The sequence below is a fragment of the Scomber scombrus genome, chromosome 4 (genome assembly GCF_963691925.1).
Source record: "Scomber scombrus chromosome 4, fScoSco1.1, whole genome shotgun sequence".
Lineage (NCBI taxonomy): Eukaryota > Metazoa > Chordata > Actinopteri > Scombriformes > Scombridae > Scomber > Scomber scombrus.
In genome coordinates, this window is record NC_084973.1 from 20,248,332 (window position 1) to 20,276,018 (window position 27,687).

General features: G+C 38.0%; 1 protein-coding gene across 2 annotated transcripts in view; it reads left to right on the forward strand.

The window, feature by feature from the left end:
- Positions 1-27,687, forward strand: part of ipo11 (importin 11) — a 126,240-nt gene that overhangs the window by 27,512 nt on the left and 71,041 nt on the right. For both annotated transcript variants that reach the window (XM_062417788.1, XM_062417789.1), the window contains exons 8-16: positions 412-460; positions 4,420-4,490; positions 4,669-4,861; positions 6,241-6,393; positions 7,277-7,320; positions 10,187-10,277; positions 11,398-11,445; positions 14,679-14,784; positions 24,382-24,508. In XM_062417788.1, the coding sequence (XP_062273772.1) occupies positions 412-460; positions 4,420-4,490; positions 4,669-4,861; positions 6,241-6,393; positions 7,277-7,320; positions 10,187-10,277; positions 11,398-11,445; positions 14,679-14,784; positions 24,382-24,508 (882 nt within the window). The remainder of the gene's footprint in view (positions 1-411; positions 461-4,419; positions 4,491-4,668; positions 4,862-6,240; positions 6,394-7,276; positions 7,321-10,186; positions 10,278-11,397; positions 11,446-14,678; positions 14,785-24,381; positions 24,509-27,687) is intronic.

A 27,687-nucleotide genomic window follows, 5' to 3' on the forward strand; every position in this document is an offset into this window, starting at 1 on the left:
TCAGTCAGATTGTATTATGCTCCATCTCTCTGTCTGTCTTTGTCTTTTTATTGTAGTGCTTCAATTTTTTCTTAATTGTTATAGTTAATTATCCATTGTTTCTTTTTTCTCTCTCTGTCAACTGGGAAATGCCAAGGACATTTTATGACAGAAGCAATTCTGTTGACTGCTCTATTATAGCAATAATGAGACAACTTTTAGCCTGCAAGCTGAAGTTTGTATAATGGTTGAAATACTTACATTGGGGCAAGTGTGTCCACATACACGTACACGTGCACGTACCCACCACATGCATACTAAAGTTATCTGCTTCTGGGCAATCCTAATGGAGCAATCATGAGCGATTCAACTGTAGAAATGTCAAAGTGATTAAACTTTATCTCAGCCTCTCCATCTCCTCCCTCTTTTCAGGGTTTCCTGAATGCAGTGTTTGAAAGGCTAAAACAGTTCTTGGAATGCAGTGAGTACTTGTCTCTTTCTCTTTCCTGAGTCTGTGATCCTGGGCTTCTCTTTTCAGTAAAAAAACTCAATTACTGCTGCTTGATCTAATGCACGAAGATGGCACCTACATACAATTCAAAGGTATTTTTATGATACCAAAAGTCTAGGCATCTCATAGTGGCATAGCATAATGAGGGTCTCAAATTAATAGTTCTGGCAAAGTCATCATAAGGGGCATCATTTCTTCTCTAAACAATTAGAAAACAGATGACCTACAAGATCAACTTGTGCGCTCTGTAGTACTTGTTTTACTTAAAATAAGTCTGAGTCGTAATCTCTGTATATGAAATCTTTGTACTTGATGGATCTTGGAAGTGTATGTTAAAGCCACGTATCTTCCTGGAACATCACCTTGCACTAGAAGATATAATCCCTCTAAGATTGAGCTCCTTGTCATCCTAGCCAGTCCCTCTATATAATAAGATATCATTATCCAATCAACCTGACTCAAGCCCACCAAGTCTATCTGAAATGTGGGGGTCATTATTGATGACTAACTAACCTTTAAGGTCCATGTGGCCTCAATTGTTCAATCATGTCGATTTGGCTTGTAAATCATCAGAAAGATCAGACCCTACCTTTCTGATGATGCAGCACAATCCCTGGTACAGGAGAATTCAAAACCCTGACGCTCGCTTACAAACAGCTCCCCCCTACCTGAACTCTTTCATTCAGGTGTACGCTCCCTCACGCTCACTAAGCACTACCAATGAAAGGTACTGGTACTATTACTACTGCCACAACAGGGCCCTATCTCGCTATACAGACTCTTCTCTTTTGTAGTTTCCTGGCAGTTGAAATTACAAAAAAAACAACATAACCTGTTTGATCTGCAGAGTCCCTCTCATTCTTTAAAAAAAGACTAAAGACCCAGCTCTTTAGCGTACACCTTTGCACTTGATGGAATGAACTAATGAAAAGAAATGAACAAACAAACAAAAAAACCAAAAAAAACCGTCCTCAATGCTGCTAGAGTCAAACTTAGCTGTATGGCACTTACTCGTGTTGTTCTTTCCTGACTAGATCTCTACTTGTGTTGTACCAGCTCTCAGATGTATGTTGCTTTAGATAAAAGCATCTGCTAAATGAAATAGTGAATTATGTAAATTGTAAAATCTAAGCAATAAAGTTACCACAAATGATTAAGTAATCTCACCCTTCTGCCGATCAGATCAAAAAATGTTTGCCCTCCTTCTCTAATATTACGTTTTAATTTGCATGTGAGAATAATTCTTCACTGTCTTGTGTCCTGGTCCAACATGATGCTTTAAAAACAACTACTTTATATTTTTGTCATGATGAATTAACACCCTTTCAGTTCAATTCTGCACGGATGGCACACACTGCATGTGCACTAACAACTACATGGAAGGATGTGAGGGAATTAGTAGTTTAATCTCACTTTAACTGTGTGTTTTCACCATCTGTGGTCCTTTCTTTTTTCGTCAGCAACACCTCAGACAAAACTCCATGAGCTGCAATAGCAGCAGATGCAAGTAAAACACAATTTGAGAGATATCAGCCACAACTATCACTTCCACTACTTACTTAGCTGATGGCAGCAGAGACCGGGTCAGGGGTCCTGTCGGTATTTTTGGCTTGCCGATAGGGGAGCAGAGAGGCAGCTCACAGCTGGCCTTGGGAGAAATATCAGCTCTGCACAGCCTGTGTTTTTGGGAGAGTCTTTGTGGTCCATTCAAATGTCTGGCTCTTCCTGTTAGACGTTTTTGCTCCAACTGAAGTCACCTGTCTGTTACTGTCTGTCACTTCATTTTTGGAACATTTTTGCCAGGCTACATATCATGTCAGAAATAGCAAATACCCTTTCATTTCAGTGTAGTTGTGTTTTGTCTTCAAGTGGAAAATGTACTTTCTACCTTAATCTCTGTTAGTAGATTTTATTAAGAGGGGGGAGGGGTGTTGGTTCAGATCTGTGACCACAGAGACTTTGATGACTTTACACAACATCTGCTTACATTAAAAAGGTGTTGTTTACCTGCAAACAATAAAACAAAAGCATCGACTCAAAGTCAATAAAATGCGTTGGCATTTGATTTGCATAATCCCTTATCTGGGCAATGTCTGAAAGTAGACCCAAAAAAGCAACTTTTTAGCCGATTTCTCACTTTAGTCACTTTAGATTAGTGGTCCCTAAAATAAATGAATGCATGTGTGTAAGGGCAGAGGAAACGATGACCCTGGCAAGTAATTGGAAGTACGCCAGAGGCTGTTGTTGTCTTGGCCGATTTCATCTATGAGCTGACAAGGAAATAAACTACATGGGACATCTTTATTGGCTCTAGCATCATGACTGATTTTATGGAGCTGAAATTTACATCAGAGGGAGTGAGTCATTCATGGTCATCTTTTATTACTGTACTTCATTATTAACATAAAAGCTTTCAATGGGCGCATGGGATTCTCACAAGGCAGCAGGGTGAAGTGGGCATTTGATCTTAAAGAAAGATGAAAAGTTTCTCTTACTGTCCTTCCAGCAAACTCGCTCTTACTTATGCTGGGTCCAGACTACACATTATTAGCCAAATAATAGCATGAGGAGCAACAATAGATTGTTTTATCCCATGTATTGCATCATTATGGACGAAAACAGATTCTGCGTCTTGGATGCCTCACAGTGTCCCAACAAATAGTTGGGTGTAAATAGCGTGTCAGTTTTTTCTTTTTACCGTCTCTCACGGAGTACAACAGCTGCCACAACTTGCTCCGGGATATTGACTAATAGGTGCACAGAGCTCTCTTCCACGCAGAACTGTAAGCATGGCGAAGCAAAAGAGAAATGAGGATTATGTTGGTGCAGCTCATGCTGCTAGGTGGAACTTTTGGAACAGGGAAACAGAGGAAAGGTTTGTGGCGCTATGGCAACCAGACATCCAGTATCATACATACTGCTTCTGACGACATTGTTTGTTCACATTTCTCCTCCTGGATGTTTGTCCCTGGAACCTCCTTCCAATGACATCATGCAGGTCGCTATGATTGATCTGGAACCAATGTCTGGTCTGTTATGCCTCTCAGCCAAGCCACAAGAAAAGTTTCTGACACTATAATCTCCTAATTTGACAGAGTGACTACACAATATTTATGTCTTATCAGACATAAATATTGTGTAGTCTGAACCCAGCATTAATTATACTTTTACACACGGTTCATAATTTTGATTGATTGAATTGAATAGGAAAGATCAGACACCAGTTAAATTAAATTCTCATTTAATGTCCTTTGTCATGTTGAAAAAAGTTTTCTCTGAATTAAATGTGACTCGGCTTAAATTCTCATTAACAGTTGACATAGTTGTAAATGTTCCAGTGTACCTTTTTTAGAATTTCAACAAAACAAGCTGTATTTCTGCCCGCATGTCAGCATTAAACCGTTGTTAATATGCTACTAACATATTTGACAGTCTGCCCCGATTTTCTTTAATGAGTTACCATGGGGCCAAACATACTTACTCCTTTAAGGCATAATATTTTATTTGTATATTCAGCTTTTATTACTATTAATTGAAATCTATTGGATGTAAAAGCTTTAAAACAAAAATGTTGCTGATTCTACTTGCACTTTAGTCATATTTAAGTCTAGATCTGTTTTTAGGGTCAAGAGATAATTATGATTATTTGCAGTGTCACCATGGATAAAATTATTTTTTTATATGATGAATAAAAAAACGAATGCAGTAATAATCTCATTACTCATTACCATATTTTGCTGTTTACTAAATCCCATTATTGTCAAGCTGAATTAGTTGTATTTAAATGTAATGGCATCAATGTATTATGTTAATAGCAGAAGGAATCAAAAATCAGTATTATACAAAATTACTCACAATGATCTGCGATGCTGTATGTTATCGAGCATCATGCTGCTGTTAAGTAACATTGCTGTGTGATTGTGTTGCAGGTCGGCAAGTTGGTCCAGATAAGACATGCAGAGAAAAATTGGAGAAGACGATCATACTGTACACTAAAGTTGTGAGTTGTGAGACACCACGTGGTGTGATGATAATAAATGACAAAATGTCTGTTTTTTAAAATAACACATTTATTGTAGATTCTGGGGTATTGTTATAGAATCTAACACATTTTCCTCTTTCCCATTTCCACTCTCCCTATGTCCCTCCTCTTTTGTATTCTTCTCCTGTCTGTGTAGTTGTTAGATTTCCTAGAGTCCCATCCGTGTGCATTTATACCCCTTATTCAGCGTTCCCTGGAATTTGCTGTCAGCTACGTGTTCACACCTGCTGGGGAAGGAGTGACCTTTGAACGCTTCATTGTCCAGTGCATGAACCTAATCAAGATGATCGTTAAGAATGATGCCTACAAACCTGCCAAGAATATAGAAGGTAGGAAATGAGGGCTTTGGTAAAGAGAGGAGTAAGGGAGTTGGAGAGTAAAGGAAATACAAAGTGATTAAGAGTCAATATAAGAAAATAAAAATTACATTTTAGACAAGTGATAAGAATTGCGGACATAGATGAGCAGAAGGACGATTGAAATGAAATTAGAATGTCAGGTGTGTGACTCAGAGGTTAATAAAAAACGCCACTAGCTTTTCAAAGCAGATCATTGACAGTGGTTTGGAAAGCACAATGGATCATATTTATTTCAAGCTATCAGAGGCCTCCAGTGCTTCATTAGCCATGGAGCACAGTGCTCAGCCTTGGTTCTTGTAGCTGAGAAGAGAAAGTTGAGCCTTGGCAGACACAGCAGCGATCTGGCTGTTTTATTAGGCCCATGCTGTCAGTGAGATGGACAGACAGGAAGAAACTGAGAGTATTACAACAGGTCCCTTAGCAATGTATCAGTGATGACATAGGGGTCAGGGGCCACAAGAACAGTGAAGGTTTTAACATTGGAAATAACTACAAGTTTGGCTCAGACTTAACTACTTTGGCTTTCTCTGAATAGTCTTCTTAAAATGCTTGGTGCACTGTTGAAATGAACATTTTTCAGTTTTTTCCATAACAAATTATAGTAAAATACTGTATAGTTTAATTTTAAAGTTGACAAAGAGACTAAAGAAGATGACTCACAACTAATGAGTAGTCAAACTGTTGGAGAGGACGTCAGACCAGTCAATTTGGTCACATCACACACTACACTCATCCACACACACTGCATTCACTTCTGAACTAGCTGACTAACCTTAGATTATTTTATTTTAAGTTCACAATAAGTGTCATTTTGGAAACTTTATTCATGTGTTCAAACAAGTTCCCATTGAAACTTTTTTGACCGAGTATAACGTGTGTTCATGAGATAAAGAGTGATAAGAGCAACACAGTATTGGTATTGGACCTGGCTTTATATAACTTCAAATAGGTTTTCATCCAACATTTTCACCGCCCCCAGTGGACTTCAAAAACATTTGATTTAAATCAATTGAACACGAGTCTAAAACACTGTGTAGACTTAGTGATTTAGGAGATTAGAATATGGTAGAAGAGCTGATATACCTACTTTTACTTTTAGAGATCTTATATACCTAATCTACTTTGTACTGATAGATTATTTTGGTATTACTGTGAATTCCACCAAAAATTATATTTAAAGCTGAGAAGTGCAAGCACGCACAAACAGAAGTCTGTACTGTGATGTTGTATTAACTGTGTTTGATCGGGTGTTTGACAGATTAATAGTAAATCAAAATATCATTTTACTCTGTCTTTCTTTTTCTTTCTTTCACTGTCACTCCTCTCTCCATGCATCTCCCCTCTTTCAGACAGTAAACCAGAGAGTCTGGAGGCCCACAAGATCAAGACAGCTTTCTTCACACACCCCACGCTGACAGAGATTGGACGCCGGCTCGTTTCACACTACTTCCTTCTCACAGAGGAAGAGCTGGCAATGTGGGAAGAGGACCCTGAGAGCTTTGGTAATATCCCCAAATACACCGGCTGACTCCAAATGTCCAGACTTACCTGAACTCACAGACCTAACAGGCATGTTGTCAGAACAATGAGAGCTAGCCATTTCTACAGTTCATGAAGTCAGCAATTGTGCTTTGGGTGCAGACTTCACCAGAATTTGTTCAATTACTGGTGCATTGACGTAATGATGACGCTGTACTGACGCGTCAAGGTGAGGTGTTGAACATAAAGATAATAGGCCATATAATTTCTTGAATTGTGATAATCGACAGACATAAATGAAACATTCATAGTATTAATGTGCTGTCATAATGGAGTATTATGGTATGCATATCAAACATTACAACTTAAAGATTGATGTGGATAAGAAGCCAAGATTCATCTCAAGTAGCAATACTCCACGCAACCACATTGCTTATGTAGATTCCCCTCAGAAAATGCTCAGGGAGATAGATTACAGGGAAATGTTTATAGTGAAGGTTATAGCTACGGCTGCCTATGAGAACTGATTCTCTCAGTAACGTATTTTTATTTTCCCTGCAGCATAGTGCCCTCGCAGACTTGATGTAATGACACTGACCACTCGGACAGAACACTTTGTAAAAGGGCGACAACAGAGCCCAATGCGGAAATTCAGAGTGATTCAGTTGTACAGTCAGACAGAACCACACAAAAGTGCTTCGAAATGCTTTTGCTCAGACAAAATGAAAATGTGTTTGTGTTGTGCAACCTCAGCTATAATTTCCAGACCAGCTTTTCCCAGCAGATACTATACACAGGATTATATCAGCCTGGCAGTCCTCCGTAGACCCTGACTTTTTTGATTATGCCCTCTATAGGACACCAATAATTAGCTCTGACATTCTTCCCTTGTCTTCTGTTCTCTAGCTGTTGAGGAAACTGGTGGTGACTCTTGGAAATACAGTCTAAGGGTAAGTAAAGACACAGTCGTACAAACAAGCGTTGCAAACCAATGATTAATCCTGTTGTATCTTCATCTGAGAGGAAGCACTGCAAGCTGTTTTCTGTGTCGATGTCAAAGAGGCACCACTACCTGATCATATTAACATAACTTTGTGTAGATTTGGATAGTCGAATGGTTACCGTGCATGCCACATTATGTTAGCGTCCCTGGTTCGATTCCGGCATGGGACCTTTGCTGCAGGTCATTGCCCTCTCTCTCCCTGTTTCCAGTCTGCCTCTATGCCAAATACTTTTAAATAAAGGCAAAGAGTGCGCAAAAGTAAATCTTGAAAAAAAGACAACATAACTTTGTTATGCACAAACAGATTTACTACTGTGAGGAAGAAAAACTTAGCCTTTTCCACATACTATAGTATTATGGCAGTAACTACACAGTGGACCTTTGATAGCATCTAAGAAAAGGAGAGTAAGAAGAGGAAGGTGGTTTAAAAAACTCAAAGACAATAAAACTGTGTGAGGTTGCCTGGACTAAAGTGGACATAAAAAAACAAGAAGTTGATTTGTAAGTCTACCCTTGAAACCATAAACATGTAGATTAGAAGAACCATATCATCTGAAGATTCTATCTCAATGGAACTGGTGTGAAATGAAATGTCACATGTATTATTTTAGTGCCTGCCATATTTAAAAAAAAAAAAAAAAAGTTTTATTGGCGGCCCCTTTACGTTGCAGCATCATAAAACAGTTAGTGGTCCCTAGGGCTTTATAGCCCATCTCTGTGGCTGTGCCTAGTTAGTTGGCAGTGTCATATCTTCAGCTGTTTTTCTGAGTCACTACATAGTCTATTATTCAATGACTTATTTTTTCAGTCACGCATTATTTTTCTTCCCTCTTTGGGCTGAGCCCCATTCTGTTTACTTTCATCACTTCAGATGACAAACTTCTTACCTCCTGTCAAGCATTCAAACGTTCAACCCTGAGGTGTTGCTGTAAAAGTTCACATTCAGTTAAAACACACTGCAGCAGAAACACATGGCAAGCTAATTACTTCACAATTAAGATTTCTCTTACACTCTCACAGTGTTTTTGGTAAAATGCATACACTGATCAAAAGTTTTAAAGGTATAAACACCAGTTGGCCAATTAAAAGGGGTTTAATTATACATTTTAAAGTGGCCTAAGGGCCTAAAGGTTTGCGTGTGTAAAAACGTGTGCAAACTCTTCAACACCCGCAAAAAGTGTGCAAGCTGATCTACTAATGCGACCACAGAGGCTTGGGTCTTTCAACTGTGCAAGATAGTAAGCGCGACCCATTTACAGTAGTACGTTTGCCATAATGAATATGCAATATGGGGCGTTTCAACCCCAGTGTGCAGATTTCAGGGAGGAGAAAATGCAAATATATCATTTAGCACACACATTGAGATTTACTAAACCTGAAGGTAATTTTGCTGATGGTAACTGCATCTATAAATAATACCTTTTTGAAGGGCAGGTATTAACCGGCTGCTCACTGCGCATAGATGACTTCTGTCACTGTGGAGAGGAGGAGACGGAGGCACAATGACAGAATGCGCTCATGACAGATTTTTTCCACCTGTGTTAATATTTTGGTTTTACTAACAGCATTGACTTTGTCACAAATACTCTCCCATATGGCGTTTTTTCTTATAACTCAATATATTGGTTAACCTCTTCCACTAGAACCTGATCAAATTTCTTTCTGCTCGTCCAAACTCTCCATTTAGACACGTAAAACCCTCATTTTAAATACTGCTGTCTCCACCCTGTTACACCTGTTTTCATTTACGCAGTAATTCATAGTAGATCCCCCGCAAACCGCACACTAACTAAAAGCGCAATCTATTGCACTGTGAACGCAATTTAATACCCTTTATTTGGGATCTTAGTAAATCAGGCCCCAAGAGTTTTAATCAGCATTAGGTTTTTTTCTTTCTGTCGTACCTCTTTTCTCATTGGAGTACACAGAGGTTGCTGTAGGTCGCAGGGGACAATTTCAGCTGATATTTAGTATGAAAGCTGCATTTGAATACACATAGATTCCTGCATGTGTATGTCTTGATTATTCAGGGGTCTGTCACTTCTCTTTACAGTCCACGACCTATTTTGACCTTAGCGTCAGCACATTGTGGTGAGAGGAATTGTTCAAGATGGATGAAATGTCACTATCCATCTATTCTTTCCATGTTCACCAATCCTAATGGCTGATTATAGATGATCTTCACCCACCGTATCAATCGCCTGTCTAAATTTTCCCAATATAGCAATGGTTTTGTGTTAATCTCATCATGGTGGATTGGCTTTTTAGAAGTGTCATCTCACCTGACCTTTTACCTCCGGGGTGTAAAGGTCATATCTACATGCTGTGAGATGTCACAGCATGTCACTGTAATACGTTCTGTACATGTTCTCAGATTGCTTGCACCTTTACTCAAGATGGATTGTTTGTGTTACACCTAAAACCGCTAAACCACTGAGGATGGTGGACTATCGTTTCTCTGTTTGATGACACAAACACAGAAATCCCCTGAGAATGTCATATTGACTATCTATTGAACTGAGAGCATTGTTTGCTGTTGTTTGTATGTGTTTGTGGATGCCGACTTGTATACAACTTTCTTTATGTTAATAGAGGGCATGCACCAATGTCACTTCTACAAGTTTATAACCCCCCACCCACAACCATCACTTAGTGCCCACCAAAACCAGAGGTGGCTGCTATGAATGAACCAGGAGAAAAACAAATTACTGTTGTAGCTTCCATATACAGTGACATCATGTACATGGTATACCATCTGTTTTGCTATTTAATTGTCTTTGTTTTTGTCTCTTATTCTCTCTTTTGTTCTTCAGCCTTGTACTGAAGTTTTATTCCTGGATATCTTCCACAACTACAGCCAGACCCTGACGCCAGTGCTTCTGGAAATGGTTCAGAATCTCCAGGGTCAGTTAAATTCAAAACTCTACAAATTAAAACATGGTTCCCTCTTTTACTCAGCACACTTTTTTAACACCCTTTCAATACAGGGCAAATGTATACTAATTTGTCAGTTTATTAGGTACACCTAGCTAAAACTGATGTAGTCCAATACAGCTTTGTAATAATTTTGCAGGATATAGTTTGTGTTACTAATTTTGTTGCTTTATGCTGAGTGATGTTGCTAATATTTTTCCTCCCCATTGATATCATAACGATCCATTTTTTTCGTGTTTTATCTGACTTATACATTTTAATGTCACCTTAATGCATGTATGTACCTCATGTTAAGCATTTGAAAGTGCCTCTATATTTTAGGGATGCTATCTAGATAAAATTGCCTTACTTTGCAGACAGCACGTCTCGTTTTCTCTGTTTTACAAAATGGGCTCCAGATCTCAGAGCATATTTTCCTTCATGGACTGTAGTCTTGTGGTCTCAGAGGAAGTGATACATATTTTATAAATCAGAAGACAGCCAAGCCTGTAGTTTAGTTCATGTTGCCTTTAGCAATCAGGAAATATGTAACATGCAATCTATAGTCTTTTCATCATTCTAAAGTTCCTTTGTGACAACCTCCGCCATTACAAAAACTCTCAACTCTCTAGTCTCTCAGTTACATACACACATACATGAACCATATTGCTTCTTTTCTCTTGGTGGTACTCTTGTTCTGTTGTTGAATTAGCAGTGCTATTGCTCAATTGTGTGGATTACAGGGTTTGCTTACTGCCTGTCTCCCAAGCTGCTTTCATTTTCAAGTGACAAAGTGGAAATGGGTTCAGTTGGAGCAAGGAAGATGCCAGATTGGGTAATTCTATGGTTGAACACAGTCAGCTATTGATTTTGAGAAACAAGTATACAACAATGCCTAATAGAGGGAGGAAGCAGACCAGTGAAATGGCTGAGACAAGACAGATTTAGTCGAGTGAAAAATAGCAGCTTTGTGATGATTTGCTCACTGCAAATCCTCCAGCTCTTCTTTTATCATTGACAAACAGTATGCACGTGACTTGAACGCACATCTTCCAAATGCGCAGTCTTTTATGTAACTGAAATGAGACACAGTGTATGTATGTCTTTGCAGGCCCAACCAATGTGGAAGACCATGTTCAATTGCTAATGAAGGATGCAGGTGAGTCAAATGATTATCTTACTCCTGGTGGTTCAATATCTGTCATTATCTGCCAGGTGCAGTAAACGACTTGTCTTTGAATCTCAAAGTCTGCTATAATTAACATCACTATATCTTACTAATACTTTATCTCCAGCAGAAATTGTGAAGGTTGTCAAATGAATTAAGACAGCTACAAATTCATGAAATTCACTGTTCGAATAAAAAAATTAAAAAAAAGGTTCAAAGTATGAACTTTTAAGGCTGATCTCAAAAATCATCTAAAATGATCATTGTTACCATTGCTTCCCATCTTTAGTTTCATTCACACGATCCATAGGTCACCCATTCTTGCCATACTGCTCTCTCACTCTTTTTACACTTAACTGCCTCGTTTAATTGAGTTTTCATTTCATTCCTGACTTAAAAGCTCTGTTTTTTCCCCATCTCTACCTCCTTGCAGTATTTATAACTCTTTGGCAGGTTAGGGCTGCCATTCGGGGGTGTATTTATGGCGTACACAACTAAATCACAGACACTTGGATTGCCTGCCTCTTTTTAAACTAGATGCCTATAGAGATCTCAGCAGTCTGTTGACAGTATTGATAAAACAGCAGACATAGCTAGATGATGAAGCTGTATTGTGGCAGCAGCAGCGTCCAATAATTGTGGCTGTGAGAGCCAAAGCTGATTTTAAAGAGCAAAGAGGCACTTAATATCAGCAGGTGCTGATTTTTTTACAAACAGAATAAATTAATAAACAATTATAATAGTAATTATAATGGTACATTATAAGTTATAGTTCTGTGAAAATGGAATTTGTTTTGTTAGTCCCAAAACCAACAATATATCCCTGAAGTGGCTTTAGTGAGCTGAAGTGAAACATTGTATTTGCTATAAATACATTTATTATACATAAATGACATATTTGCTACAAAACCATGACCACCTGCCGAGACCCTTTTTATAGCTGACAAAAGCTGCTAACTGGCATTCAACAAAGTATGAAGCATCCTTTCAGAAGGAATTACATTTTTGTTACTCCCGACATGCATGATGTGGTAACATACTTTCCGTAGCCCCTTTATTTGTTTAACTTTTGGTATTTGAATAGCGCACTGGCAGGGGTGTTAGAGATAGATATTTTGTTAGATAGATAGATGTTTTTATTTGTCCTTATGGAAATTCATGGTGCACCATACGGAAATCATCAGATAAATACCATTACTTTCCAGCTACCAACAATAAACAAACAAACAAACATCCACTACCCTACAATAGACATCCACAACCACATAGCAAACATCCCCACCCCTACGACAATCATCAGCAATACAGAGAATAAACCGCAACAACGCTGCTACGAACACCAACAAAACATCAACACCACCAACAATTCACATTAACAACAAACCTGTGTTGACTGCCTCTTCCTAAATGATTATACATTAGAACTTCGTAAACATATTCAAGTAGCGCTCTGAGATCCCTTTTTGGACCACTATAAACACAACTAAAAATGTATGACCAACTAATTTAAAGCAGCACTTAAGATGAAGAAATTAAAAATAAATAAATAAATGATTGTACAAACTCATGTACAATAAAGGCAGTTAAAATATTAACTATGCATTTCTTTCACTTTTATGACTTCTCTCTGTCTGTCTTTGTGTAAATTGCCTACTGTTTTCATCCTGTATCATGTTATTTTTTTTTTAGTGCCCTGATCTACATTTTTGCCACTTTGAGACAAGTTCTTGTCTGAAGTGCCCCCTTTCATGCTTCTGCAGGGTCTCTGCAGATCCTTAAAATGTATTAAAACGTCTTAAATAAAATATAAGTTTTTTCAGGTCTTGCAATGTATTAAATTTCGCTAATTTTCGAAGAGTGGCATTAAATTTCATCTGGGCGGAATGAAAGAAAGATATGTTTGTGGAGACTACTTTCCATGCTAACGTTATTTCACCAGCGCACGTCCCTGTCTAACAAGACAGCAAAAAGTAGCGTGTGCCTATAGCACAGGCACCACACACCATTTAGGGGGCATGTAGGTGTTTTCCTCGTAGGCCTGTCATAGAAACAGACGAAGAAGTGTTTCAGAGTGGCAGACGTGAGCCAAGATGGGCAAGTGCAGGTTTAATGATAACTAGCTCGAAGATGAGAAATATAGCGGGTGGTTACAAAAAACGACAGAATACGAAGCGTGGTGCAGACTTTGCAAAAAAAACATAAAATTGGGAACAATGGGCTGCAAAGCCCTTGACGCACATATGAAAGGGGAGAAGCACAAGTGCCATGCCGACAGTCATGCAACAACTGTCCCCATTCAGATGTTTGCAGCATCGGTATCTACTGCAAATGCAAACGCTAACGTTACACCCGCGTCGGTGTCTTCAGGGCCCAGTACAAGTAATGCCTTCGGTAAATTCTACCCAACCACTACACTGAAGGCCGAAATGCTGTGGGTTTTGCAGATGGTTAGCCGACATCACTCTTATAGGTCCAACGAAGACGTGAGCACCGTATTCAGGGCAATGTTGCTCCGAAACATAAAAAGGGAACTTCTGTCAAGTGTGAATCAAGGCAGCTTCATTGTCATGTTTGCCTGACATGCACTTTATGTTGGTAAATATGCACTGACTACTTGCACTGTTGCTCAAATACAAATGTGCTTTGTTAAACTGAACAGCCTAGAGTGTAGTTTTTAAATATATTCTTGCCGTGGTAATGGTCTTAATTTTTATTCTTAGAGGTCTTAAAAAGGTCTTAAAAGTCATTCAATTTGTTGATCAAAAATGTGCAGATACCCTGTTCTGTTAGATCCCTGTTACTTATATACTGATGTCTTTTTATTAAGTAATGTTGACTATGGTGGGCTTGCATATTTGAAGGACACATAATAGCAGATTCACCTGAGCTTGTGAGTCTGTCTCCATTTTGTTGCAAGAGTTGAACCCACATAAATAATCTTATTAAAACCTAACAAATGATGAATGGTATAGTGTGATAAATAATTATACCATGAAACTAGGACGTTTTTCAGTGACAATATGCTGTAACGTCCATTTAAAACTAGCCAATAACTTGAATGACTCCAGCTTTTGTGTTCTGCAGCTCATTATAATAACATACGCTTGTTTTGAATGGAACTATTATATTGTCCTTTTCTTCCCCTTATAACTTAGACTGCTCATGTCCCTTTTGTGTATTGCACATTTTAGTTTTTCTGAATTATAATCTTTTTCTGTCTGCAGTATACAACGCGGTGGGACTGGCAGCTTATGAGCTGTTTGACAACGTGGACTTTGACCAGTGGTTCAAGAATCAGCTTCTTGGGGAGTTGCAAGTCAGCCATCACAGGTATTGTACGATGCATGAGCATTTCTGTTGGAAATCTCATCTGATAAAAATTCTTTATTAATTTCCCTTCGACATGTCGTTTTACAGTATCACGAGTCAATCAAAGTAAAGAATAAACATGATGAAAACATTTCCTATACTCAAAGCAATACAATAGATGTCCTGGCACTGTAATACTATTTAATGCTTTGGGAAACTTTTAAGATTATTTCATGTGAAGTTTTGGTTGGATGTTGGCAATTTATTGCATCAGATTACTCTCATAACACTTCATATTATATAAATAACAAGATACCAAATGTTTTCTCTTATTCTAAACTACTACACTATGGTGTCAAGAATTAGTGCAGAGTTGAGTCACCTTTTGTCTGACACAATCTCAACAAAAGTTGACTGTAATAGACTTCCTGAAGGAACTTTTTTGCTTTGGTAGTTCTTATTGTTTGGTGGTTCTTATTGTTATTCAATTGAACTGCAGTGTATTGTACAGGTGTGTATAATTTCCTCTGGGATCGTAGTGTGCAATATTATGTTATGTTTTTAATACATCAGTGATACACATAGATCACTCTTGTTTGCCACGTTTTGCTACAACAATGTCAAAAAGACTTTAAACAATCATACTGAATAATGAAGAAGCTATGCAGTTCTTTTTAAATGGGTGTTTGTTTTACTGTATGTGAGATCAATGTCAGACATTACTGGCGTCTTAGACATAGCATATTTAACATTCCTTTCATTGTAACTCAAACTAATTGACTATTAACCTCTGCCCAGCTATTGATTAGGATCAGCTACACAGTCAATACAGGCCAAAAGGCTCATAAGTAGCCAACTAATGTCTTGTGGTCTTATTATCTCCGACTTGTATTCACTCAGTCACTCTAGAACAGCAGCACTCTAAAAGGCAAATGAAACCAGATAAACAGTAGTACAATCTGAGAATCAACCTCATCATGGCTCTGCTGGCAGCTGGCAACTGGGTGCAGAAACGATAAACAGTGAGCTGGTAGATGGATACATTTAAAAACAAATGGAAAAGAGAAAGTGGTGGGTAGGGCTGGTGTAAGTGATATGGAAAACAAAGAAGCGCCCTGCGCACACTCAGACCTCGAGGCAGTCAAAGCACAAAGCCCGCAGCACTCAATAGGTCGGCCACTCAGGTTGGTGCTGCTGATGTCAGAGTGCAGGCGTACTGATGTCACAGTGTCACAGTCCTTATTTCTTTATTCCTTTTTTTGGCCATAGTTGCCGCATGGCTTTAGGGTAGGCATTACCACTTGGGTGCAGACTGAAATATTTCAACAACTATCAGATGAACTGGCACAACATTTTGTACAGATATTCATCGTCCCCAGACAATGAATCCTGCTGACTTTGGTGATCTCCTCATTTATACCACAAAGTTACCATATTTTTTTTAAACATCTATTAGATTTGGTACAAATGTCCATGACGATGAGTAGATTAATCCCAATGTCTTTGGTAGTTTGGTAGACTTTTCCTCTAGCACCATCAACACGTCAAATTTCTCTCTTGTCCTTTAAAATATTCACAAAAGGACTGAACACTGAATGGCATTTTAAAATATTTGGAGACAAGGGATTTACAACTCTGGAAAGGTATGGTGGCAACTACTTTATCTTTACACTCCTTTAACATTACAAAGTAATCCACCAGAATGTGCACTTGAATGCATGTGTTTGCCAAATGCAGTGTCTTCCTGGTTGACATCAAGTTGCAGCAAAACTTGAACCAGGTTCAGCTTTTTTGCTGGTTGACCCTGTTTTTTTTGTTTTGTTTTGTTTAATGCTGAAGCCCTCAGTGTTGGCACCTCCACCAGACTGCGTTTTTCCATTTTGGGTTGATGTCAGTCTGAACGCGGCCTCAGTCTTGTTTAACTTCGTTTCCCCAGATTTTCCTTTTGATATTAAAAGTTGTACTCAATGTTCTGTATTTGAACAAACTGAACTCATTAAGGCACAATGTGAAATGACTAGTGATGACTAACAATAACGCTCACACACATGCACACTAATAAGCTCTTCTCCCCAATAACAGATTAATATGTGCTTTGTTTATCATAATGAAGGAATGTTGCAACAATCTGGCTCTTTCATGTGTTTTTAATAGTTTTTAAATGACAGTGGAGTTATGTGGCACAGAGACTTGCGGGATTATAATGCACAGGATAATTGTTTGCAGGACTAATACAAAATTGGTTGTATTCTCTTTGGTGGAGTTGTTCATCAAGAAAAGATTACTCCAGCCTTATCCTCTCACTGATAAAAAGCATCTTTCTAGTACAACAGAGATTCTTAGATAATAATCTGTTGCTTTGTATTCTCTTTTTTTTGTTAGTTTTTATTTTTTTAAATTTTTTAGTTTGAATTTGAATTACAACAGAAGAACTTTTCAACTCCCATTGATTTTTCTGTTCTGGGGTGCTGAATCAGACTTGTAACGAATGCAATCCACTGGTGGTTGGGAATGAGGTACTGAATTGAGACAGGATTTGACAATGTGATAACATGAGGACAGGCACAGTTGGGCAGCACTTTGGCTCAACTGAGGTTGTTTTTAAATGTGCTTTATAAATAAAGTTTGACTTGACCTGACTGTGTTTCTGTCAGAATTTAGATGTTCCCAGAGTCGTTTGAAGAGGCCTCTCCAATGAGAATGTAGATTCAGGATTCATATTAATAACTTGATGTGCCAGATTGTTTGCTACACAGAGTAAACTGAAAAGTTAGCCTTGGGAGCCGGATTCGCAGGGCTGATTCGTCTAAACCACCAGTGGTTCAGACACAAGGGCATAACTTTGAGCCTGGCAAGATGGATTCTCTTGTGATATTGTAATATTGTGATCTTGTGAATCCAACTGTCATGCAAGGTAAGCATATTAAAGCATGGGTGTTTTTGATGATGCTCCTGACTCAGTGTAGTCCCTTTTGTAGCAATGAGAGCCTTTTTTTTTTTTGTCTGGTGCATCCATATGTGTACTTGTGCTTACATAGAGCATGTTTGAATGTTTGTTGCCAAACTGTGCCTGTCCTCATGTTATCACATTGTTGTCAAATCCTGTCTCAATTCAGTACCTCATTCCCAACCACCAGTGGATTGCATTCGTTACAAGAATAGACTTTCTCAGACATCTGAGAAGTCAGAAAACAAACTTTTTGGACTAGTTCATAAAGCTGCCACATGAAAAGTCATTTCATGCCCATTCATTGTCTCAAATAAGGACACAGTAAGTCACATGAAGAAAAAACTAGCTGATCATCAGCACGGGTATTGGCGTTAATGGTTATAACCTTACCCTTACTGCAATTTAGTCATTATACATCAAGTGCACCTTCACTCAGTAGCTAATTTAATTTCGAAAGCATGGTATTTTCAGTGTCAGAGCCCTTTAACACCCCATTACCCCTTCCACTCTAAAATAATCTGTATGTACTGTAGTCTTATTTTATATGTTGGGCAACTGTGCATGCTGGATAATGGATCTGCACATTATTTATACATTTCTTATAGTCAATGATCAGAATGATGCAAGTCAGTTCCAGGTCACTACTGTGTTGGCCCACCTTTGTAACAGCTATTACATTTTGTGGCAGAGACTTTTTTAGTGCTTTGGTACTGGAGCTCACCATTTAGGCATCAGTATTTTGCACAACTGCCTGAGGCTGAAAGGTGGAGGTTTCTTTCTACAGATGCTGCTTTCAAGGTCATTACAAGCTGAATTTCATTGAGTTGGATCAATAGCAGGGACTTGTCTAGACCAGGACAATAACTGTTAAATAGTAGCCTTGTAATTACTTGTTATGGCCATTGCCTCATCTATCTCATGTCATGTGTTGTTTTATCAGTTTAAGTGCTTTGTGCTGTTGTACAGACACACAACTCTACAGTACTGTACTGGATATGTTGAATGCCGATACTTGTGTCCAATACTTTGGTTTATGACCAAATACCTGCAAAACAAATAACATTCCCATTAGCATCAGCTGTACTTTATATTTGGTGGTGAATAGCAAATGTTAGGGTTAGGGTTAGGGTTAGGGTTAGGGTTAGGTATGAGGAAACTAAGATGGTGAACATGGCAAAGCCCTTGCGGAGCAGTTAGCATGCCTGTGGACTTTTGATCTTGTTTTAATGTGGCACACAAGATTGTTATAACATTTTTTATTGATCTGTTGACAGAGAAGAAAGGACCAGTTGTTCAAACTCCAAGGGTATATTTCAACACCACTACTTTAAAATTATAGATTGCGTCTAAAGTACTACCAGGCTGCTCTAATCTGATCAAATGCCAAATAGAAAATGTCTTGTTTCAGGGTTGCTTTTTGTCTTTGAATTTTAGTTTTGCAGCACTAGGTAAATAATATGAGCAGTCAGAAATACCATGGTTGAAATAAACCCTCAATTTGGCAGTATCACATGAGAAGTGGAGGGACAATACCTATGTTGGCATCTGCCAGGAGCCAAATTCAAAGCAGGTTTTCTGGCTGACACATTTTTTCTATGATTGTCTTCGTTGTCTGTAATTGTCTTCTGTCTTTGTGTCTTGTGACAATATGTGATTTTACACACTTAATACTGCCTGGTGCACATTTGTCATCGCGAACAGAGCCTTCCTACATCTTGCTGTGTTGTCTGCATTCTTTAGCTCTGGGTATTGGCTGTTGGGGCATTTAATAGAGCTTGCTGTTCTCTTGATCAACATTACAAGCTAATTACTAAACTTTAAAAACATACAAGACAGAGGTATAACTAAAAAGCTGAGCTACTCGCAGGTTTAGAGTAGCGGTCTGCTCCCACACCTGCGGGGTTTTCTGCCACTTGCTTGCCTCCCAGCTCATAATTTCTCTGCCAGTTACCATGTTTCCCTAGGGTTAGATATCAATTAGATTTTATTGATTCTAATTCTACTCATCAGTTCTGGTTACGAGTCAATTTGTGGGAGAATTTGGTAGCAAGTAGCAAATTAATTGTTTCTTTATTTGATCTGTGTGGAGCTGTAGTGAAGTCTGTTCAAGCTAAGCTTATGTGTGCTCATCACAACATGTCTGGTCATACCTGCCCTCAACAGCATTTGCAGTGGGTCTTGTTGGACCTGTGGGCCATCATGACCCATGCAGACCTCTAGTTGAACAGGCAGTGGAATATACAAATGAGACGAGAAGCCAGGTCCTCTATGTGACATTAACTGTCTGTGGAGCCTCTATATTGACAAGCTAGTTGATGCCCAGGTGTCCTTAGTTTGGTCCTCAAGGGTGAAGTCTGCAGACTGATTTCAATGCTATTTGATCAGTGAAATGCAGTTATGAGTTAATTTAATCATTTGTTAGTAATATCAACTTGACTTGACTGTGTCTGAAAATTTAGCTGTGTACAAGCCAGGTATGTGTTTACTTATGTATTGGTGGATTTAGTGAGATTTTACTTTCTCTGCCTTGGTATTGTCATGGCTTCCAGTAAGTTCCAGTAAGATGACCTTTGTTGTAATTTGGTGCTATATAAATAACGATTGATTGATTGATTGATTGATTGAAGGTCCCTTTATTTAAAATAAATAAACTTGGTCAGCTTGGCATAATGAGTCACAAAAACATACTGTATGCATACTTGTTGCCCCACACACTGATATTTTGACTTGCTGTCAATCTCTTCCTCCTACCTCTGCCTCAGCCAAAACACTTCTCCAACCTGTGATGAATCATCACATCTGACAGCTCAGAGATGACAGCAAGTTATCTTTGAGCACATAAACACACACACCTACTCGGACACAACCATCAATGCCCAGAATATCACTCACACTGACATCTATGAATAGCCAGAAGGAGCTTTTGTGTCATCTAGACAGGTAGTGAGATGGAGATACTGAGTGTGTCCCATCATTTTACTGTCAGACTCAACAACATACAGTACAACATACAGTGAAATACTGGCATTTTGACTTTGCCTTTTGTGGCTTGACCTTTCATCTGGAGTTTAATTAGAAAGGTCATGATCTCTCCTGGGTGACCAATTGATGCTGTATAATGATTCTGTGCTCTGACTATCTTAAACTTCACTCCCCCTTTATTACTAGTTTTTATCACCATGGATGCATGTTTTTCTTGTTTTATGCTCCTAACAAAATGTTTAAACAGATAAAGGGGTTAGAATATGAGCAAAAATAAAAGTCACGTTTGGCTTTTATTGCTGCAGTATGTGCAAGCTAGTTTGCTGAATTAGACATCTTACACAGCTGCGCTTATGAGTCATGGTCTCTAATACACTGTTGTCTTATTACAAATGTCTGGTTAAGGTCTGCATTTTCGTGGTTTCCCTCCTTACAATTATACTAGTTTAATGTTATTTTCCTTTTGTATCAACTCCCTTTGTGAATTGCAAGGTCTTCCACCTGGTGTTGACACCGTTAAATACACAGCCTTGTAAACCCAGGGAGTGTACTGACATTTGCTTGCGGTGCTGTAAATAAAAGGATACAATCAAGTGTAGTAGAAAGCCGCATGAATATCTCTGATAAATAAAACATCACACCTGGTTCAAACCAATTTTTTTTTTTAACCCAATGCAACAATTCTGTTCTTTGCAGACATTTGTGGTGCAAAATAAAGGTACAGACGTCACAGTAAAAATGAATGAAATACATTGTTTTTTCATATTTGGTTAATTTACACTGAATTTTAGCAAGGATTGTGAGGGAGATTCTTCACACTGAAAACTTATTATCTAACTTTATTAAGGAAACTGGCACATGACAATAACAATGCTTTGTAAGCACCTGTAAACACAAAGAATATGAAACAGAAGAATCACCACACAAAGGGCTTAAATAGTTGGAAATGGTGTTTCTTGGTCTTTCTCAAAAAATATTCCCTAAATCTAGAGAAATGTCTGCAGAATAAATGCAAAGAAACAGTTTCTACTTAATTGAGGAACATGTGAAATTGGGATACTGCTGTTCATGTAGTACATGTTTTATCCATATGGATTTCCCATGTGTTTGCCAGAAGAATGAGCTGCATTGTCAGGAGACAGGTGTAGCATGGATGAGTCATATCTAACCCTTGACTGATGGATGAAATACTTTTATCAACCTACCTGCCTATTTGTCCTTCCATACTTTCCCCCCCCCACTTTGCCAGCACACTATTAACAAACACTACCAGCTGTAGCCTCTCCAGCTCAAGCAGATAGTCCATATTTGTTAGTTGCAGACATGCACCATTCTTGATACTGTATGCAGAATTGGAAACACATTGAAATCAGCATATGGATTATTATGTTGTCAGAAATAATGCTGACAATTGTCAGGATTTATGTTGTGTGCACTCCAGTCTAAACTAGCATTAACATTCAAATATACTGTATTTTTTTCCTACTGCACTATGGATAAAAGGGATGTTTTGGAATTTGTTTTCTTAAAGAGTACACCAAACAGAAGCAGTGTCCTAAATTTTCCTTAGAATGAGTGTCAGTGTGACAGCATGTAATCATCTGTAATTTATTTATTTGTGATGTCACTGACTTGGGTGTTATTGTGCTGGTGCCAAGCTGTTGTTTCGAACCTGATTATAGAGAGTGCTCTGGGAATGTGTCCACAGCCACTGTCCACCAGCACTGCTGTCACTATCACTTTGGAACCAATGTTTCAGCGTATAGAAAATCAGAATGCTCTTCCTACCTTTATTTTCCATTAAAAGTAATTGTATGTTAGTTTATTCTTTGTGCATGTAACAGTTTATCCCAGGAGTGTATAAGGACCATCTTGTGCTCGTAATATGATGAAAAATCAAGTCCAAGAGGCATTAAGCTTGATGTTGTTAGTGATGGTCATCTACAACTAAGATTTTAGGTTTCAAACTGCTTTTGGCAAATATTTATTTGAAATATAATTGAAAATCAATCAAATCAATTTTTAAGTGACAAAACACAGAATAATCTGCTCACTCATACAGGCAAACTTCTATTCTCACACAGACAGATGCAGACAGTGTTGTTTGCATCTCCAAGTCCTAAGTCATGCTGTTGTTTAGTACCTTCTGGCTACTGGCCCAGTCTTTGGTCTCTGGCTCCCTGTGGATTTTTGACAACAAGCCAACTCAAGTATCACTTCCTATACCTTTATTCTCTCATTTCTGTCAAGGCAGTCCTTAGACACAGTGTCTGCTTTTGATACAAACAGAGGCAGATGCTGAGGGACTCTTCTTGCCTGCCCATCAGTTCCCAACATGCAGTACCTCACATTTGGTACATGCAGTGTGGGGCATTTTAATTTAAACCACATACTAGTAGGGGTGTGAATCTTTGGGAATATCACCATTTGATTTGAGTACTTCAGTGTCGATTTGATTCAGAATTGATTCTCAATTCAAAACCGAATCCAATATGCTGTGTGCCAAGCCGACAGGTGTATTTTATTCCACTGAAATACAGAAACATAAATGGAGAATTAGGATAAATGGTACACAGCATTTTTACTTTCAAAACTTAACTGCATTAATGAATTAATGAATTAATCTGAGAGTTGGTGTCAGAGTTGGTTTAAGTTGTTAAATGCTGCAGGCTGAGTTGGTCAGTTGGTCTTGTTAGTTACTGCTGGAGTTTGCAGCTCTGCTAATGCTAATCTCTGGGTGATGTTGAAGAAAGTTGACAATATATTTCCTGTTCGTCTTGCACAGATAATTATTCATTAAATCAGTCATTAAATCAAAACAATGCTTGCACCTGCTGCTGTTTTTGAAAATGAACTACAAGATAACTTCACGTTTGTGTGATGTCGACTGCCCGGGTGCTGCACTGCCCCCGCAGTTGAGTTCTGCCTTTTTCATTCTGTCAACATCATATTATTCACTATTAATTAATTAACATTTAGAAGATCAATTTCTAATATTTGGGAATCAATGCAGGATTGTCCAACACCACAGCACAGCACAGTGCATCTCAAAATTGAGAAATTTCCACACCTCTACACACTTCTCAGCCCCACTAATTTTTAAAACTAATAGTTTTCTAAATAGCACATTCCTCTTATAATATACTAGTCACTTGTCCCTCAGGTGTTTTTTTCTCTCTTAATGACACATATACACACCAATTCTTGAAACGTTCTTTACTTGGTTCTCTTTTTTTGTCTCTCAATTTGTCCATGGGGCTGTGTTTTGAGCAAATTTTATGTGGAATGAATCATGCAGTCATATTCTCCAATATCCTGTGTAATAGAGCCACTTTCTCTCCGGGGACTCTAGTCTAGCAGAGTATGAGTTAAATTAGACATAGCCTTGGAGCCAAATATGTTTTATAAAGGGACAGTGATATAGCCCTTCTCCCCAGAGCAGAAAACACACTGCATTCTCAGCATGCATAAGCCACTGATAAAAGAAAAAAAATAATTTAATTATTTGAGTATCTGGCCCAGATGTTAAAAAATCTGCGCTTTAGCTACATTGTGGTGATACAATAAGAAAGCAATTGGGTTAATTTCTCCAAAATATGGTATAAAAGTAAAAGTGTTTCTCTACAAACAGAAGTAACTCCACTCCTCTCCTCTCCTCTCCTCTCCTCTCCTCTCCTCTCTTCTAGATATAAGTTAATTCGCAGACGAGTCATCTGGCTAATAGGACAGTGGATCTCTGTGAAGTTCAAATCTGATCTTCGGCCTTTACTCTACGAGGTCATCCTCAGTCTCATGCAGGATCCTGACTTGGTGGTAAGTCAGATACAGACACCAACTCAAGTTTGTTGAAGGTTTTTCCTTTTGACTGCTTATGGCTGTGGAGCACCAGCTTCCCCAGAAAACACTTGATTTATAATGACAGAATTTTTTAGAGAAAGTGCACAGTCAGTTACACAAACACAGTTATTATGCCGCCACATATCTACATTTCTTTGATTAGAAAACTGAACCTTTTATTTACACTGACGTTTCTATTCAGCCATGGCCTCAGTAAACTCTGTATAACCCCATTTTGGGAAAATATTATTATGCCACAGTTAACCTCATTTCAAATTGCATTTCTTGCTTCATGAGTTGTGCACTTGATTGATGTGTTGTTGTTTGGACATAATTTATAGAATAGGCATGTGAAAAAATCAATCCATTATTAATGCAATTCATGATAATCTCACCATTAGAAAACCAACCCTGATGAAAGTCTGGGTTCTATCTCTGCTTTACTTCAAGTCCATCTTTTTGCGTAGGAACTTTTCAATGTGTGTTTATTTGCATCCCTCTTGTTATGTTTAGTACAGGATAAAATGTAATTAGAATGTAATTAAAATGATTATATAATTAACGTTATTATAAGACGTTTAAGGCAGAGCCCACGCAGACTCCATGCTGACAACATGAATGCAATGGAGGGAGGTATAATCTCTAAAATTTGTGCAGCACTCTAATACTAAGTGCATGTCCCCTGCTATATGTAATGTATGAGGCATCAATCATTTTGGGTCCTTTGGTTTGTAATTAAAAAGTTAATTGAGCACACATGGTGACACAGAGGATTTAACATATAATAAACATAAATGTAGTAAATTGTGAAAAACAGTAAATATTCCTGTTTTAGTGCTCACAGCTAATAGCACATTGCTATGGAAACCATTTAACTGAGTCAGGTCATATCTCTTCTTGCATTTCATTATTGAGTCTATAGTAAAAATAATTAGGAGGCAGCTACAATGAAATTAAACATGTGTATGTAGCTGTATAAATGTAGCTATCATCTCCTCATGCATTATACATTCAGTGGCTCGTCATGGAACAGATGCATCACCTAAGCCCCCAGCATATGATTTAAAAAAATGTATATATAATTATTGGGCGCACTTTTAGAAAGATACGTATTATTAGTTTATCCACTTCAGCTTATTTTGATCCACTAGTGGAGCCAAATAAATATGGACAATATTCTAGGGTTGAAAGTAAGGATTATGAATTGTATGATTTGAATTAGTTGTTTGGGCTATGAAATGTTGATTCCCAAAGTGCTATAAGATGTCTTCAAATGTCTTGTTCTGTCTTAAAATAACATTAAAAAATATATATATTTAACAAGGTGGAGCAAATCTTAAAAATCTGTTACATCACTTACCAGCTCACCAATCATTTTGTGGCTCCTGATCAATATTGTCTGGACCAATTAGAGACTTTTCAGCAGATTAAATCATTGACCATACATTTTTAACGGGCTAATGTAAAAACTGCCCTCTATCAATCAGTCCAATTGGTTATCAGTAACAGTATTGCTATTCTTTGGTCCTCTGCATTCAGATGGAAAGTGAATCACTCAAGATAATGGTTGTATGTAGTCATCCAAAATAACATTACATATACAAGTTAATAGATGTGAAATCATGCACATAGAGAAAATAAGAATTGATGTGATTTATTGTTACAGCAGAAGAGTTAAGCTATGCAACTAACTGGGGTAAAATCCACACAGAAGGATTTTTTCATTTTGTGGCTCCTGATCAATATTGTCTGGACCAATTAGAGACTTTTCAGCAGATTAAATCATTGACCATACATTTTTAACGGGCTAATGTAAAAACTGCCCTCTATCAATCAGTCCAATTGGTTATCAGTAACAGTATTGCTATTCTTTGGTCCTCTGCATTCAGATGGAAAGTGAATCACTCAAGATAATGGTTATATTTATCTCTGACATTTCAGTGTATGTTCTTCATTGCAAGGAGTAATTGACAAGAGAGACTTATTGATTTGTTTCTATGAGCACCCTACAGCTCAGCCACTTACCTTTAGCTTATTTTTTGTCAACTTCAACTTTTTTTTTAATGTAAGAGGAGCAAGGGAACATAAGAAGGGGACAGCAAATATCCTCTTTATTATGTAGTCCTAATGAAAAAACAGTTGTTGCAAAGCTTTATATTACATTTGATATATTCAAAGTTAAAAGAAAACCAATTTAAATGACATAAACTGAAGATGAGAATACATATTTTGGAATATTTTAAGGAACATATTGAAGGAGCTGATCATCAGAGCTCAATGCCTTTCATAATGAAGGCACGGTCACCCAGCATAAAACACAGATGTACAAATGATTTTATGTGCTCATATATTTTCAGTTTCTTGATGATGCTACTATTTTTTTTGTATTTAATATGTTAGAGAAATGGAGACGTAGTTCCCCCCCTTTGGCAATGTTACACACACACTTGGGAGCCTAGAATGCAAGACAAAGACATACGTGCAGCACACAGTTTATTGGCACCTATCAATGACACTCATGAGCTTAATTGCAGATCATAGATGCCTATTGCTTGCAGTCCTCCATTGTGCCACATGTTCCTCTAATACATTCTCCTCTTATTTGTAATAGCCAATCTATTCTCTGATATCTACTCACAGATTCTGAGAAAAGGCTAAAAATAATATTGGTGGCAAGTTTAACTCCTTCTGTTTTCAGGCTATTTGTATTACCAGCGGGAGGAAATAACGTTTAAAAAAAAAGAAGTCATTAAGCCAGCTTTGATGACATCAAGCTTTGATCACATCAAGCTGTGATGGTTTAGCTGTGACAGTCTTTCCCCTTTTTGTGCAGGACGGCTTTGAGACACTGCAAATAAGGATTTGTCCTTCATAGCCATAATCCCAATCAGTCATGTTTTGGTTACTGTACTGTGAATGCACTATACTGACTGACATCAGTTTTGAACCACAATTTTTTACTGGAATAAAGATTATAACGTGACAGTAAGGAGATAACATAGCAAACCTGTATTTAGAGTCAATTATAATGGGCCTTTCTTAGGATGAAAATTTGTCTTCGGTAATTATATCACATCAACCTTTTTCAATGCGAAATAAGAGGGGTAAGATGATTCATTTTGAAGTTATATTGTGAGAGATAACAAGTAAATCCA